The 15,528-nt window shown below is 39.4% G+C and overlaps 1 protein-coding gene across 1 annotated transcript; it reads left to right on the forward strand.

The window, feature by feature from the left end:
• Nucleotides 1-3,274: 3,274 nt before the first annotated feature.
• On the forward strand, nucleotides 3,275-6,980 carry LOC106803546 (beta-defensin 107A-like). The gene is made up of 3 exons (XM_014795400.1): nucleotides 3,275-3,344; nucleotides 5,200-5,224; nucleotides 6,836-6,980. The coding sequence occupies exons 1-3, from the start codon at nucleotides 3,275-3,277 to the stop codon at nucleotides 6,978-6,980; spliced, it is 240 nt and encodes a 79-aa protein (XP_014650886.1).
• The last annotated feature ends 8,548 nt before the right edge of the window (nucleotides 6,981-15,528 follow it).

The following is a 15,528-nucleotide window of genomic DNA, read 5'->3' on the forward strand; positions in this document are numbered from 1 at the left end:
TGTGCCCATTTATTTCCTAGCTTTGATAATTCACAATTATGTATGATGTCACCATTGGAGTAGTCTGACTGATGGGTACACAAGACCTCTCTGTACCATTTTTGCAACTTGTGAGTTTATAATTATTGCTAATAAAAAAAAAAAATTGCTTGGAGAAATGTTTCCTTTATAGACAACACATAGTTTTGTCTTCCGATTGAATCCATCAGATTATTTCTGTCTTTTAATGAGAACTTTTGGCCCATTAACATTTTTATATAATTAATAATGTGGTTAGATTTTAGTCTATCAATTTATTATTTTGGTATGTTTGTTCTCTCTGATTTTATTCTTCTGTTTCCCCTTTCTTGTCTACTTCAGATTATTTGAATATTTGTGATAAGAATTTTATTGTAATTTACATATTCCCTTCATAGTTATCACTCTTTGCATTATAATTAGTGGCTTTACTGGGATTATCACTATACGTTCTTAACTTTTTATACCTATTTAGAGTTGATATTAATCTACTTTATTTAAAATGTAGAAATCTTCTAACAACAAAGGTAGATATATTTCTCCCACTCTCCTTGTCCTTTCTGCCCTATTTTTTGCATGTATTACATCTATCTACATTATAAATGAATGATGCAATGTTATAGATATTGCTTTAGAAAGTCATATAAATTTCAAATAAATTAAAAGATACAGTATTTTTTTATACTTAGACATTTATGATTTCTGATGTTTTTCATTCTACTTGAAAATCTGTTTCCATCTGGAATTTCCCTTCAGCCTGAAAAATTTCCTTGAACAGTTCTTGTAGGGAATCTCTGCTGGAGAAAATTCTCTTAGTTTTTGTTTTTGAAGGGTATTTTTTCTGCCTATTGAATTTGAGGCTGGCGGTTTTTTGTTTATTTTTTTGATGTTATTGTTGTTGTTTTCCCTCAGCACTTTAAAAGTATTGTTCCCCTGTCATCTGACCCTTTAGTTTCTGATCAGAAATCAGTGGTGACTCAATTGTTATTTCCTTGAACAAAATGTGTTACTTTTCTCTGGATGCTTTCAAGATTTCTTCCCTTTTTTGGATTTCAGAAATTTGACTATGATGTGCCTAAATGAGATATTTATGCTCTTTGTGGTTTTCTGAGCTTCTTAGTTTTGTAAATTCGTGCCTTTGACCAAATTTGGGCATTCTCAACTGTTATTTTCTTGAATTACTTTTTACCCCATATGTTTCTCTCCTCCATCTGGGACTCCAATTACCTCTCTACTTCAGCTATTGATATTGTCCATCAGGCCCTTGAAGGCCTATTGTTTTCAACTATTTTATCTCTCTGATCCTCAGATTGCATAATTTTATTGATTCACTCACTCTTTATCCAGTCATGTTCACTGCTCTATCAAATCTGTTCAGTTAATTTTTTTCAGATACTGAACTTTTCAGTTTCAACATTTCTTTACATTTTCTGTTCTCTGATGTGATTTTCCATTTTAAAAATTTATTTCAAGTATATTTCCTCTACTACTTGGAGCATGTCAAAATGGATTAAAGTCCTTGTCTGATCATTTCAACATCTAAGTTATGTCTTGGACACTGTGAATGTTAGGTTGAGGAGAATCTGGATACTCTCATGTACTCTGAGGAATTTATCTTGTCTATGATAAGTAGCAGCTCGGATGTCAGTATAGTTTTTTGGTTTGGATTTTTTTTTCGCCTTAACTGGGCTGCTCTGAGTTAGCCCCAGGCTTGCCTGGTTCAGGGATTAGCAAGAGTCATGGCAGAGTTTACACATAGAACCTGGGCTCCCCTTCCCTGGCTTTTCCCTTTCTGATATTTTCCAGTAACTGTGGCCATCTTTGGTTCTGCCCTTGTGTCCTAGGTTTAGCAAGATGGTAGATATGTATTTGGAGTTTAGCCTCTCTATGCCACATTGCAATCACAGAGAACTCATTGTATGCTGGTCCTTTTTTCCAAGTTTTAACTTTTCTCTGTACTATGCCTGTCTTTAGTTCAGCTTTCTTATCCTTCAAGTATTTTATTTTTCCCCAGAGTTTTACTTGTTGTCAATGGGAGGGTTCATCTGTTAGGAGCTCACTTCACTTTATTGGAATTGGAACTCCTCATTTGATTTTTAATCTTTCAAATAACCCTCATACTTGAAATCATTCAATGACTAGACGTTTGATTTTAGGATAGAATTCAAATTTCTTACTAACATGTAAATACATATGGTAGTTATCCAACACATATTGTTAAATGAATGCTGTTCCCATCAAATATGAAGTATGGTCACTTTTAGTAATACCGTTATTATCCTTAATAATAATAACATATATGTATAAACTGTGAACATTTAATAATAATTCCCATGTTAATTGCTTGACTATTCATGAATTCCCCTAACTGGACAGCTAATTAATAAATCAAACAACACATACATTTTGAGTGCCTATTATTACCAAGCACCATTGTAAGGAATTAATGGAAGGAAAGGGATGAGAGGAAAGTTGTTTTCCTCTATGGAGCTTACAGTCTAATTGGAGAGATAAAATGTTTTCATATAGTATAATTTTTAAATAGCAATTATACCAGGCAACAATTAATACCTGCTGAATGAAGAGAGTAAATTGTATGTAAAATCTTAGAGAAGAATAAAAGAAATGGTGATTATAGATCTTATAGGAGTGGTGGTACTTGAGATGAGGTTTAAAGGAAAAAAATAGAAAAAGTCTAGGCAGAGATGTAGAACAGAGTATTCCAGGCAGGAAGACAGAGTTCTCTGCCTTATTCTCCTATAAATGTGATTTAGGTAAAATCTGATCTGTCAGCCCATCTATTATTCAATGGAGCATGGAAAATAGTTCATTCTTTTTTTTTTTTTTTTAAATATACAATATTTTTATATAGTTTAATATACATACAGTAAATTATATTAGTACATATGTTAAAACTAAATTAAAACAAAGGTCCATAATTTGATCTAACTGGAAAGCCAAAATTTATATAGTAAAGGAATTTATATAACAGTAACAAGAAAAGGCAAGGCCGATGGGCTTTTACACCTCTACAACACACGTTCTAAATTAACTTCAGTATTGGCTAAAATACCACAACTGACAAAATTGCATGGGCTTAATCAATACTGGGCCTCAAATTGTAGTTACATTCTTAATGAACATTTCAAACCAAAGTTGACTTCCAGCACTTTCAGGTAGAACTTGTTTTAATCAATTTCCCTTCATAAAAGATCTGGATTCCAGCTGCTGCACCTCCTTCATCCTCTCTCCACTAATGCCTGGAGCCATGAGGATCTTTTTCTTAATTTTTGTTGCCCTCATTCTTCTTGCTCAAATTTTCTCAGGTAAGGGGGAAATCCTTTTAGATGTAAGAATGGCAGTCTGTTTGGGATCTGTCTTTTGAGAAGAAATCTCAGCTTTTAGAAAAGTGCATGACTTATCCCTGTGTCCTAAAAAGGTCCCAGGACAAACCAGTTACTGGAAATTTTTCCTGAGCTAAGACAAAACAATGGGACCACACAATCCAGACCACCAAGAGTATCTAGTTAAATTCCCTAGCAACTCTGCCAAAGGGTCCAGACTTCTCTTTACACTTAGATCTTTTTCCTTCTTCTGTAATCTTCACCCCAGCTTCAGCATATGCCAAAGTGATTGCTTTACAATAAGACAAAATCCCTGAGGCAAACTTTAAACACACTTGTTAATTGAGAGAAGTATAGCCTTTGTAGTCTAAACTAAACTAATCTTATGATAACAGGTTCTTAACAGTCTATTTTTTCATATGTTACTAGGTGATCCAAAACTCCTAACCTTAGATAATTTTGGACTTTCTGGCTATCATATATGGATGGAAAATTGCGTAATTTATACCGTCAACATCTTAATTAGTTTACTGTTAATTCTTTGCATCCTTTGAAATGATCTCTCTCTGCTCAATACAGCCAAGACTATCCCTAAGAAATCTTTCTGTCCATCCCTCCTCAACTATCCTTCATTCCTTCTGTTATGAAGCCTTCCATAATGGGGCTCTCTACGTATCATGACTCACTCTGTCTCTTTCTTCTTCATGGTTCATGAATTTCTACATTCATTTTTTGTACAATCTGGCCTCAGTAGGACTATCAAAGCAATAGATACAGCAAGTGTGCTTACCACTTATAATAAATTGTTTTGGGCACTATAATAAAGGTAGGTAAAATGGAGGTAAAAGTATAATTAAATCATGGCATTAGTCCTTAGTTTACTTGAAGTTTATTAGTCTATTATTTCTGAGTTGGTTAAGAATAGGTTGCATGTAATTTTAAACAGCCATTAAATAAATTTAAAACGTATGAAGTCCATGGATGAAGCAGGAAGATGCACAAATCACTATCATATAAAAAAGCTCTCATAAGTGCCATAAATGACGCAAAGTACCAAAAGAAGCCATAGAAGTAGAAGTTTGGTTCTAACTGGGGGTTCCAGAGAGTCTTCCTGAGAGGTGGTATTTGCATTACACCTTTGAAAACAGACAAGACTATATGTAGAGAACATAGTCAAGAACAATGCCCTCATGTTTCAAAGTCTCACTGGTAAATTCAGTTACATAACTCCTGCTCTCAGTCTCCTTCCATAGAGGTCAGACCATGGATCCAGGCGAGAGAACCCAATTGTAAGCTGCCCTCTCCATCTCTTTTTATCAATAATTCTGTCCCCAAACTCAGGGCACACACATTTGACTCCCAACAATAGGCACAGTATGGGCTCAAATTAGGACCACCATCACCACGACAGTCATATCGAATCTTGGAGTTGGAAGGGAGTTTAATGATCAATATAAGAAGTAATGAGGAGACTATTATGCCAAAATATTTGAGGTTGGATCTCAGTCCCAATCCTCATAAGATGTATGAACCCTGTGCTTCAATTTCCTTTCTATGAGTGGTAATAACGGTGGGGTTGATATGAAGATTAAGACACCCTATATATTAATTAATTAAAACACTATAGATTAATTAGAGTAGAGGCTAACTTCTTTTAATAAATAAATTTAAAAATAGAATGACTGAAAAAATTTTATTTCTCTCTCATGTAGAAGTCCAAAAATAGATAAGTTGACTAGGTTGGGTAGAAGGTTCTTCTCCATCAAATCATGTTGGGATTAGGTTGGAGGTCAACCTTCCCGTCCTAAACATATGACTATTTTATCTGGTTCTAAAGATGCTTTAACAGGAAGGTCTGAAAAGTAAGTAAAGGACAGGATTAAAAAGATTACATAGAAGCAGCTCACGTCATTCCACTCTTATTTCATTGGTCCACACTTATTCTTGTGGTCTTACAGAAATAGGGAGCCAGAAACTGACATCTTTAGCTAAGTATCCACGTGTCCAGCTAAAACCCAGAGGTTCTATTCCTAAAAGTCTGAAGGGAAAAATAACTGCTTGGGGAGAGTTTAACAACCTTTCTTTTCTTTTTTGTTTTTGTGAGGAAGATCAGCCCTGAGCTAACATCCCTGCTAATCCTCCTCTTTTTGCTGAGGAAGACTAGCTCTGAGCTAACATCTATTGCCAATCTTCCTCCTTTTTTTCCCCAAAGCCCCAGTAGATAGTTGTATGTCATAGTTGCACATCCTTCTAGTTGCTATATGTAGGACGTGGCCTCAGCATGGCCGGAGAAGGGGTGCATCGGTGCGCGCCTGGGATCCGAACCTGAACCTGGGCGGCCAGTAGCGGAGCGCGCGCACTGAACCGCTAAGCCACGGGGCTGGCCCCACAACATTTCTATTGATATGAACTGTTTAAACAGTGCCAGGCATATACCCTGTGCTGTTATAGAGTTAACTAATATTATTGTTCTTATTCTCTGCCTCAATTCAATATTTAAACACCTTATATATTTTCCATGTCAATTGATAGCCCAACGCCTGATAAATTCCAGTGATCTACAACTCACAATATCCCAAGTTCGACTTTGGAAAATTTAAACATTTTTCCCTTTCTTTGAGCAGAAATCTAAGTCTTTGCAATTTCTTTCTGTTACTCTGAGTCTTCACTTAGTATTAACAAGCCCAATATCTCTTCAACATGGTAATACATCAGATCTATGGCAACTAATCTGTATTCTTGTTCTCCCAAAGTTGTTCTCTGCTTTCGAGAGTAACTGACAGTTCTTTGACTATTTCTCCTAAGGACATGTATCACCATTGCTTTTTCAATCATTCCCTCCTGAAGTAGTTTTATGCTCTTCAGCTTAGTCACTTTGTTCTGAATAAACATACATTGTCTTTGCAGCTCTAAATTTGCTTGCCAGAGTCAAAGACACTATTCCACTGTTGTTCTTTACACAGCAGACTAATACCATGTTTCCTTTATCTTTGTACCTAAAACTGTGAAACCCCATAGTCATATGCCAAGGCATATGGTTCATCATGAATCTGCCTACAATGCAAATGGCACAGTCTTTACCTTTCGTTATATATCAAAGACCATTAATTTGGAGATATGAAAAAATAATTTACTGGAAAGGATTGTTTATTGGAATTAGAAGGTATATTGTCTCCCCCCCAGGAGGAAATATTCTGTTTCTATATATCCTAGACATTACTTTGGCAGAGGGAAGTCTTCTTTGTTTTTCTTAATCAAATATCAAGTAAGGACACTGTAAGAGACTGCACCAGGGAAATGAGCTCAGAGAGAGCTGTTCAGGTAACATCTGTTTTTTCTGATCTCTAGATTTACATTCTGTGTCTCCAGGAGATTTGGTAATGGGCAATTCTGAATTTAGCCTGGATGATGTAATTTTGCCTTACACTAATTAATTACTGGATAACTGAAGTCTAATTGCTCTCTTCATTTAGCCAGAGGCTAAGTTGCCAAAGGCAACTACGTTGTCTGAAATTGGATGGTCGCTGTGAAGTTGAATGCCCTTCCTTTGAAGTTAAGATTGGAGACTGCAGAGCTGAATTGACAACATTTTGCTGCAAAAAGAGAAAGAATCATTAAAAGTTAAGCAGCAGCTACAAAAATGAAAGAGGTGAAGATGCCCTGGCTGTGATCTCAGTGCAGCAAACCTCTCTGGACCTTGCCTCTTTGATCTCCGAGTTGTGGATTCTCTGAAGCTGTCAGTCCAGTTCTGATGCTGCAGGGAAATACCTTCTCTGAGCTGTGAGCTTCTAGATGGAAGGCACTACATCTTGTGCACTTTTGTATCCCCGGTCCCTGGTATTGGGCCTATTAATTATTTTATTGATTGATAAAGTAAGTGAATAAATAGATAAAAAAGTAGAAAGAAAAGGTTGGACTGTGACTCAGGTGAACTGAGTTCTAGAGTTATAGGTCTGGCTTCAAACAGATTTTTGGCCTTCGGCTTTCTGTGCCAAGATTCTGACCTATGCAATATGAGGAGATTCAACTACGTAGTAAATGGATCACCTGCTAGACACTACTTGTGGCCACCTCAGCAGTACCACTGACACACACTCCTCCTCTCTCTCCTTTATAGGTAGGAATTGTTTAGAATGTCTTCCATTCCCTGTCTGACGTAAGACATCACGTTCCCCAAAGAAGCTGGCCCATCCAAAACTCAAGCTGGCCATTGATGGAGTAGCATCTTCATTCTGGCCACTTTCAGTGAGAATTCATCGAACCATGGCTCATTTAGGCACAAGGTCCCTAAAGATACTGTAATGCCACACCCTCATTACGGATGAGGAGATTTAGGCCCAAGAAGATGATATGGTTACTGGCTTAATTACACCTATATTCAGACTTCTGGCTTTTAGGTCTTGTATTCTCAGCATGTCCTCAAAAAACTGTGCTGGATGAGGACAGAACAACAAAGGCCGACGCTAAAGATAGAACATTTTTTAGCAGTTCAAGTGAGCAGTTGGATGGAAGAGGAAGTTGAAACCAGCTGCTCCCAAAAAATGAACACTCTTCACAATCCCTCCCGTGATCCTGGGGCCTTTGCTCTTTCAGAGCAATGGTAATGGCAAACAGAGGTTTGCTTTTGTCTTAATTTGATTAAGTCTGTAGTCCCGGCTTTCAGGCAGAGCAAAATATATCTCATAGGCCATTTTCATCACAGCAGATTTATAGCACGCCTTTCCAGAAACAAAACTCCTCAGCTCTGCTCTAGAGAATTTCCTTACCTATTCAGTTAAGCTCGCTTCCTGTAGAGATGTAAATAAAAGAGAACAACATAGGGGGTTTGGCTCGGTGGCGCAAGTGGGTAAGTGTGCGCACTCCGCTGCGGCGGCCCGGGGTTCGCCGGTTCGGATCCCGGGCGCGCACTGATGCACTGCTTGTCAAGCCGTGCTGTGGCGGTGTCCCGTATAAAGTAGAGGAAGATGGGCATGGATGTTATCCCAGGGCCAGTCTTCCTCAGCAAAAAAAGAGGAGGATTCACAGATGTTAGCTCAGGGCCGATCTTCCTCATCAAAAAAAGAGAGGATAAAATAGAACCAAATTTCTGGAGCAAGACAATTTGTAAAAGGATTTCAAATAAGAAATAAAATGTGCTTTTAAAAAATGTGCAGACACCCCTCCTTATCTTTATGAGGCTATACTTTTTATTCTGAAAAGGATGCAAGAGGAACATGGGGAGATGAAGTTACCTCTTGCAACCAGAGGAATCTTTTCAGGTTCTGTGCTCTTTCCAGAAATTCTGTATGAACTGTCTCAGATAAAATGCTGCCTTTGAGAATCTAAATGTATTTAGGCTTTCTCCTTTTCCCTTTTCTTCTTTTCTCTTTTCTCTTTCATTACCAAACAATTGGAAGTGTTGTATACATTTTTCTGTCTCCACTGTTTTCATAGCCTGTTTGCTTCTCAACCTATGGAAATGTCTTCTACCTTCATCATATCACTGGAATTTATCTTAGTAAAGAGACCAGTGACTTCTTAGACACTTCTTAGTCACTGTTATCTTAATTAAGACACTGGGGCCAACCCCAATGATCAACAACCATTATTCATCCTCTTGGCCCTTTCTGAAGCATTTCACAAGGTGATGCATCTCCTTCTTCACTTCTCTCTCCTTTGCCCCGTAAGGACTTTGGTCTCTGGCTATTTTTCTTCCTCTTTTTCATTCATTCTTGTTCTCCTTTGTTCTCTCTTTGCTAGGATTGCACTCACCATTGTTTCTTCCATCTTCTTGTTACGCAGTTGTCTCTAACTAATCCCACCCACTCCCCTGGTTTCAACTTTCACCAGTTGACATGGGACTACCTATTTTCCAGCTTTTCTGGGCTCTGAGCCCTACTTCTCTACTCCACTCTGTGATATTGTGCAGAGATTCTGCAAAAGGCATCTGCAAAACTCCTTGGCCAGTTAACTTCCTATTAGTGCCTTTAATGAAGGTAGCAGTATTACCAGTAGACTGGAAAATAAGAAGAGGTGTGAAGGCACCTGTTCCCATTTTCAGCTGCAGTCAGCAGGACTCCAACAGAAGCAGGTGGTTGGCTCCAGACTGGAGCTTCTTCTGGCTTTCTCTGTAGCCTCACCAGGATCCCTCAAAGGAACCAGCAGCATCCAGGCTCTATCCCCTGGTAGCGAGAGGACTAGCTGAGCTAAGGTCTGCTTTGCTGTGCACTCTGGCTACGCACACCCCTGTTTGGTCATGTCTCCACTTCAGAAGCCTGAACACCAGCTACACGGTGCCTCCACCTCATTTGTCTGAGCCTCAGTCATAGAGCACTCCTTCCTTAAAATTTTAAGCATCATTTATGTACTTCACCTGACTTAGAGGTCTGAGCAACTGCTAGACTGTGTCCTGGTCTCATAGGCCCAGACTCGAGCTGCATATGGCTGACCCCAGAATTTTGAGCACTAGCCTCCTGGTAACACCTTTTCCCTTTTAGTTCTGGAGGGGATACATCTGTCCTATAGTCATTGATCTCTGTGCCTTCTCAACCTTCTAGTACCTGTGTAACCAATCCTTCCATTGCATTCCCTCCATTTCATATATCCAGTGTTGTTTCTATTTACTTGAATGCAGCTTGTCTGATAAAAATTCTACATTATACTTTCAACTCTAACTTCTTCCTAAAGTTTATTAGGCTACTGGTCTTCTCTAAATGGATTTCTGATAGGCACTACAACAGTAACTTCTCTTTGGGCCGGCCCAGTGGAAAAGTGGTTAAGTTTGCATGCTCCGTTTCGGCTGCCTGGGGCTCGCAGGATCAGATCCCAGGCGCAGACCTACATACTTCTCATCAAGCCACGTTGTGGCAGGCGTCCCACATGTGAAGTAGAGGAAGATGGGCACAGATGTTAGCCCAGGGCCGATCTTCCTCAGCAAAAGGAGGAGGATTATCCCTGAGATGTTAGCTCAGGGATAATCTTCCTCACCAAAAAAATGATAACAATAAAAACTTCTCTTTATTGTAATTTATCACTTTCTTTCCAAAACTGATCTTTGTTTAATATTCTAGATCTTAGTAAATATTGTTATCATTTACTCAGACACTCATGTTAAAATAGCTTACTCAGGAATGCTTATTTTCCCTCACAAATCTCACAATTCACTCATTACGTAAGTCTACATATATTGCTCATTAATGTACTGTAATTTTTTCCTTGCTTCTCTCTCCTCACTAACATTGCTCTGGTTCAGGGCCTCATCATCTTTAGCCTCTACTGTTGCTCTGTCAAACTAGTTCATTCTCATTGCCAACAATGAGAACATTTACTAAAGCTTACTTTTAATTCTGGGATTGGACTTTGCATGGAATAAGGAATAGTTCCACCTTTTCATGTTGCACATGTGTACAAGCATGCACACGTGTATACTCACACAAATACAAGCACCCCATGTGTGCTGTTCAACCACAAAATCTAAGATTCATACTCAGATTTACAAGAGTGCTTAGAACACTAAAATAGTAGTGCTAGAAATAGCCTTGGAGATAATCTAAGTCAATGTTTCTAGAGGTAAATTGATTATACTCACCTGGGATAGTTCTAAACATCAGCACTCTGTGCCCCTATCTAAGACTTTCACACTGGGAACTCCTAAGCTAGGAATCTGAATTCTTAAAACAACTTTTCCAATCAAGTCTCCTGAACAGTAGTGTTTGAGAACTGTTGATCACTAAATAGAGTCGCATCTGAGATTCAAAGGCGACCATTGTTCTGCGTCCCACACCTCCAGTTAGTAGCAGAGATCAAGATTCAGAACTCATCCAATATCCTTGCCTTTTGAGTTCAGTGATATTTCATTGTCCTGTACTTTTCCATTTGAAAAGGAGATGTTGAGAAGAAATGAACAAATGGCTCTCCTTCTTGCTCAACTCCAGGAAACAGAAGCTCAAACTTCAATGGGGAAGACAGATATATGTCCAGCAAACTAACTTACAATGTGGTGAGTTCTACAACCTGACTGGAGACCTATGGGAGTTCAGGGCAGGAATGGGGGTGATCAATTACCACTGGAGTTGTTGCGGTCTGGAGAGAGTTCACAGACAAAACGTCCTGTCACTGTTTAAACAAGTCAGCTTATCGAATTCTCCTAAATCACTTTAACTGAAACTGAAGAATTGTTGTTGATTAACTGCTATTCTTTTGCCAATATATTGGTAGCTGATGTTCCCATTTGACAATTATTTCCATTCAAAACTGCCCACTCCCATTATTTGGGGGAACTTAGCATCCAAAATAGAAAGGACTCTCTGTCCTCCTTTGAAGGCCATTCTGCCCAAGGGACACTTCTGTCCCTGGATATCCTTAATGAGGTATTAAAATGTCCTCATTATCCAAACAAAGACACTCCATTGGCCCTAGAGAGCTGCTGACAGAAATGAAGCCATCTGTCTGCTGTCTCTACAGACACCTTCACTCGTGAGAACTATTGTCATTCTCCTTTGCCATTTCGTTCATTTTTGAACTAACTCTCACCAGATAACAAACAAATTTGCATAAGCCTTGGTAAGTTTAGAGAACCTGAGAACTTGAGAGGATCCTACACACAAGACAAAATCCCCAGTACCTCTACAATGAGAAGGGGCCTCAGGGGAAAGTCAATGATTGAGAGAATTGCAGTCATCTGACCCCTGAGTGATCTCTTCTGATTGTGTGAACCACATGCCAGGTCAGGTAAGGACTGACTTAGATGAAGTGTGGTAGGAGGCTTTCCAGGTGTCTGGAACCATGTCTGCTTTGTCACTGAAACTGAACACGTCCTGGGTAACAGACAATGGGGCATTTTCCTAATAATTCTTTATCTCCAAAACATCTCTGATTGTGTTCTCTAAGAGTTAATGATTCTAAGATACTAGCAAGAGAGAGCCAGGACAAAGCTCTGTGAACCTTCAGAGGCCCCTCTGTGACCTTTGTTACCCCCTGCTGGTCCTGGAGACAGAGGATGTCTCACTCCCACAGCTCTGAGCCTTGATAGCAAATAGATATCTGGCTGTCCAGGGGTCTAATGGAAGACATGGCAGAGGGGCAACTTGATGCTGCCCACTGAGAAAATGCTGGTGGCTTCCTGGAGGTCACAGGCATGGCTTCAGAACACTGGTTGTCAATCTAGCTCCTGCCTTCTTTGCATGGCACTCAGGCCTGAGAGCCAGCTGGCCAACTTCTGAAATCTGATGGGTGTCATGTAGTTTGCCGGCTGCAGGTCAGGGTCTCTCTAACTCCGTTCCTTAGGCCTCTTCTCCTGGGATGTGCACAGGAGCTCCCAAGTTCACCCCTGCCCTCCACCTGGTTGGTTTACTGTGCCATCAGGCTGCTTGGTTTTGCCTTATGGAATAATTTTCTTTATGAATATCTAGGACTCTAAGTCGAAAATACCCCATAAACATGCTATTGGTAACTTGTCACTTACTTTGGGGAATCTGTACTCTATTTCCCGATCTCCTTAGCTTTGTTCTCATCACTAGTATTAATGTCATTGTGATCATCATCCTATCATTACTGCTGTTATTCAACATCATTTCTGTTTTATGCTTCTTATTATGGATAATTTTCGTGGTTGTTATTATATAACGTTGAATACAGTTTCTCTATTAAGGAAGAGTGTACAATTTACCAGAGACCATTACTGATGGCTCCACAAAAGTCCTACAGACATGCTGAGGCTGCAGTGATCCTGTTTTACCACTTGGTCTCATCTTGTGGAGTAAGACTCTTGAAAGGCACCATGTCCACCTCCTGAGGCATGTACCCACCCATGTTGGCAGGGAAGCCCAATGGAAGTTGTCCCTAGGTTGCCTGAGCCTCTACAAAAATGTACAAGATCCCTCCAGGGATCAGTACTATCTTGCACAGACCTGGAAGATCCAGGGAGGCCTCCTTGGCTCACTAGAGCCTGTAAAAATTTTCTAATTCCACTTGGGTGCCCTAGAACTGCTCTTGCTGTCCAGGAAAGACTGAAAAAATGAGTTACAGCTGCCTGAACATCCTCAGAATTTTCTACCATAGCTCAGAGCCTGAGACCCACCATTCCCAACAAAAGAGGAACAATGAGGGAGTCCTAGGCCCACTGTAAATATTTGTTATCTCCTTACTGGCCCAAGAAACTCTGGTGCTGCACTGCAAGACATGGATACAAAGACCTGCTGGCCTGAGCAAATGCAGAATTTTCTGTCTTCCAGGAAATCTATGGACTGCTTGTGTAGGCCAGTGTCACCCACTCTGGTCTGGTAGCCCCATGCAAGACTCCTCCTGCAACCTCTTCTCTGAAATGCAAATCCAGGTGTCTGGACTTCCACAGGTATGGGTAGAAAAGATGGCAGAAGGTCAGCCAGGAGGTGCTGGCTTCCATAATGCTGCGGGCTTGATGGATATCACGTAATTGAAATCAAATAGTGTGTGTGTGCGTGCACGTGTGTGTGTGTGTGTGTGTGTGTGTGTGTGTATGAGTTAATGCAGATGTAAATACAAGAGCAAAATGTTGACTACCAAACTTTCTACAGGACGCCCTATATTTATTGGGTTTATTGTCCCCTTTTCCTTTATAGCTAATTTGTATGTACATTATTTGCATCTTACCTAAGGTTCTGCTAAATTTAGAATCAAATGAATAATGAACTGATTTCATTTGAATAAATTATTTTGAAAAATAGAAAGATGTCATAAAGGACATCTTAATTGGAACATCGTATTGATCTCCTAAGGTTTCCATAACAAATTACTACAAACTTGGTGGCCTTAAAGAAGAGATATGTATTTTCTTAGAGTCTGGAGACCAGAAGTCCAAAATCAAGGCATTAGCAGGGCCACATTCCCTCTGAAGGCTCCAGGGGAGAATCCTTCCCTGCCCCACCCCAGCTTCAGGTAGCTCCCTCCCGGAGTCCTCCGCTTAGGACAGCATAACACTAGTCTCCGCCTCTAACTTTAAAAGGTCTCCTTCCCTGTGTCTATGTGTCTCAAATCTCTCTCTGCTTTCTCTGATAAGGATATCAGTCACTGGATTTAGGGCCCACCCTAACTTCAGAATGATCTCATCTTCGGATCTTTTTAATTATATCTGCAAAGAATCCATTTCCAAATGAGTTCATATTCACAGGTGCCTGGAGTTAGGGCTGCAGTTAACTTTTAGTGGGGAAGGGGGTCACAATTTATCTCAATCTAGATGTATCTTCCGTTTACAGGTGAGTGGTATGTCTCAAACTTCCCAGAAGTGAAGTTGGTGATAAAGGCGAGGCAAAGTGCTCCTGTAGTTTCTGGCCTCTGTTTAGCACAGTGGAAAACGGACTTCAGTGTCTTCCCTTCCTAAGTCTTATTTATTTTGAGAAATAATTTTTGTTTATTGCAAATCTCACAATGCTTCCCACATTACTCATTGTCTAGTGTGGACTAATAATCGTATCAAGTATGGAATAAGTCTCTTATCCATTCAAAAATATTTCTGCGGAGACTGCCTGTTCTGAAACTTGGTCAACAGATACTGACATATTAAAGCCACAGGTTAAATGTGGATGCATTATTCACTTGGATTTCCAAATTCCAACCTAATATTTTATATAAATGGCACACCCGTAAAAGAAATACACACTGAAACAAGAGAAATTAAACTCTATCTTGCTGCATAATTTCACAGAGGTAGCATTTAAAATTTGGCAAAATAGAACACTGGGTTTTAGATATGTACTCATATTGGGGTGGGATTTTCAGAGAAAAAGGCTTTACAAAGAAAGGTGAAACCAGCCATAGGATTTCTATTGTTATAATTTGTGGGCCCACACCTGGGTAGACAAACGTTTCTAACTACCTTCATGATCGTTACATACAGGAATCAAAATGGACAAAGATCTGGAAGTTTAGAAGCAAAAGCTTTGGAGAGTAATCTTCTAATAAAAGTTACAGATCTACATAAACCCTGGCTTGTGGGTAAGGAATTCTGTCTACACGATATGTGAGCTCACTTTGGAAAATTATTATCCATATCATGGAAAACTGAATGTCCCACACTCCGTGACCTACTTGATATTGCTCTGGAAGCAAAGTGGATATTCATAAACTATATGCTTTTAAATTGAAAACCGTTCATGAGATCTATCAGGAAAGAGTGCAGCAGAAATGAGGGAAATTGAGAAAGCATCGGAAT

The sequence above is a fragment of the Ceratotherium simum genome, chromosome 28 (genome assembly GCF_057802395.1).
Source record: "Ceratotherium simum simum isolate JZ-2026a chromosome 28, ASM5780239v1, whole genome shotgun sequence".
Lineage (NCBI taxonomy): Eukaryota > Metazoa > Chordata > Mammalia > Perissodactyla > Rhinocerotidae > Ceratotherium > Ceratotherium simum.

What these genes read in the sequence shown, in the direction of transcription:
- LOC106803546 (XM_014795400.1), top strand. Translation starts at nt 3,275, where the DNA reads ATGCCTGGAGCCATGAGGATCTTTTTCTTAATTTTTGTTGCCCTCATT. An exon ending in TCTTGCTCAAATTTTCTCAG is followed by an intron (nt 3,345 to 5,199) that starts GTAAGGGGGAAA and finishes CTGGTTCTAAAG; the next exon opens with ATGCTTTAACAGGAAGGTCT. An exon ending in TTAACAGGAAGGTCTGAAAA is followed by an intron (nt 5,225 to 6,835) that starts GTAAGTAAAGGA and finishes CTCTTCATTTAG; the next exon opens with CCAGAGGCTAAGTTGCCAAA.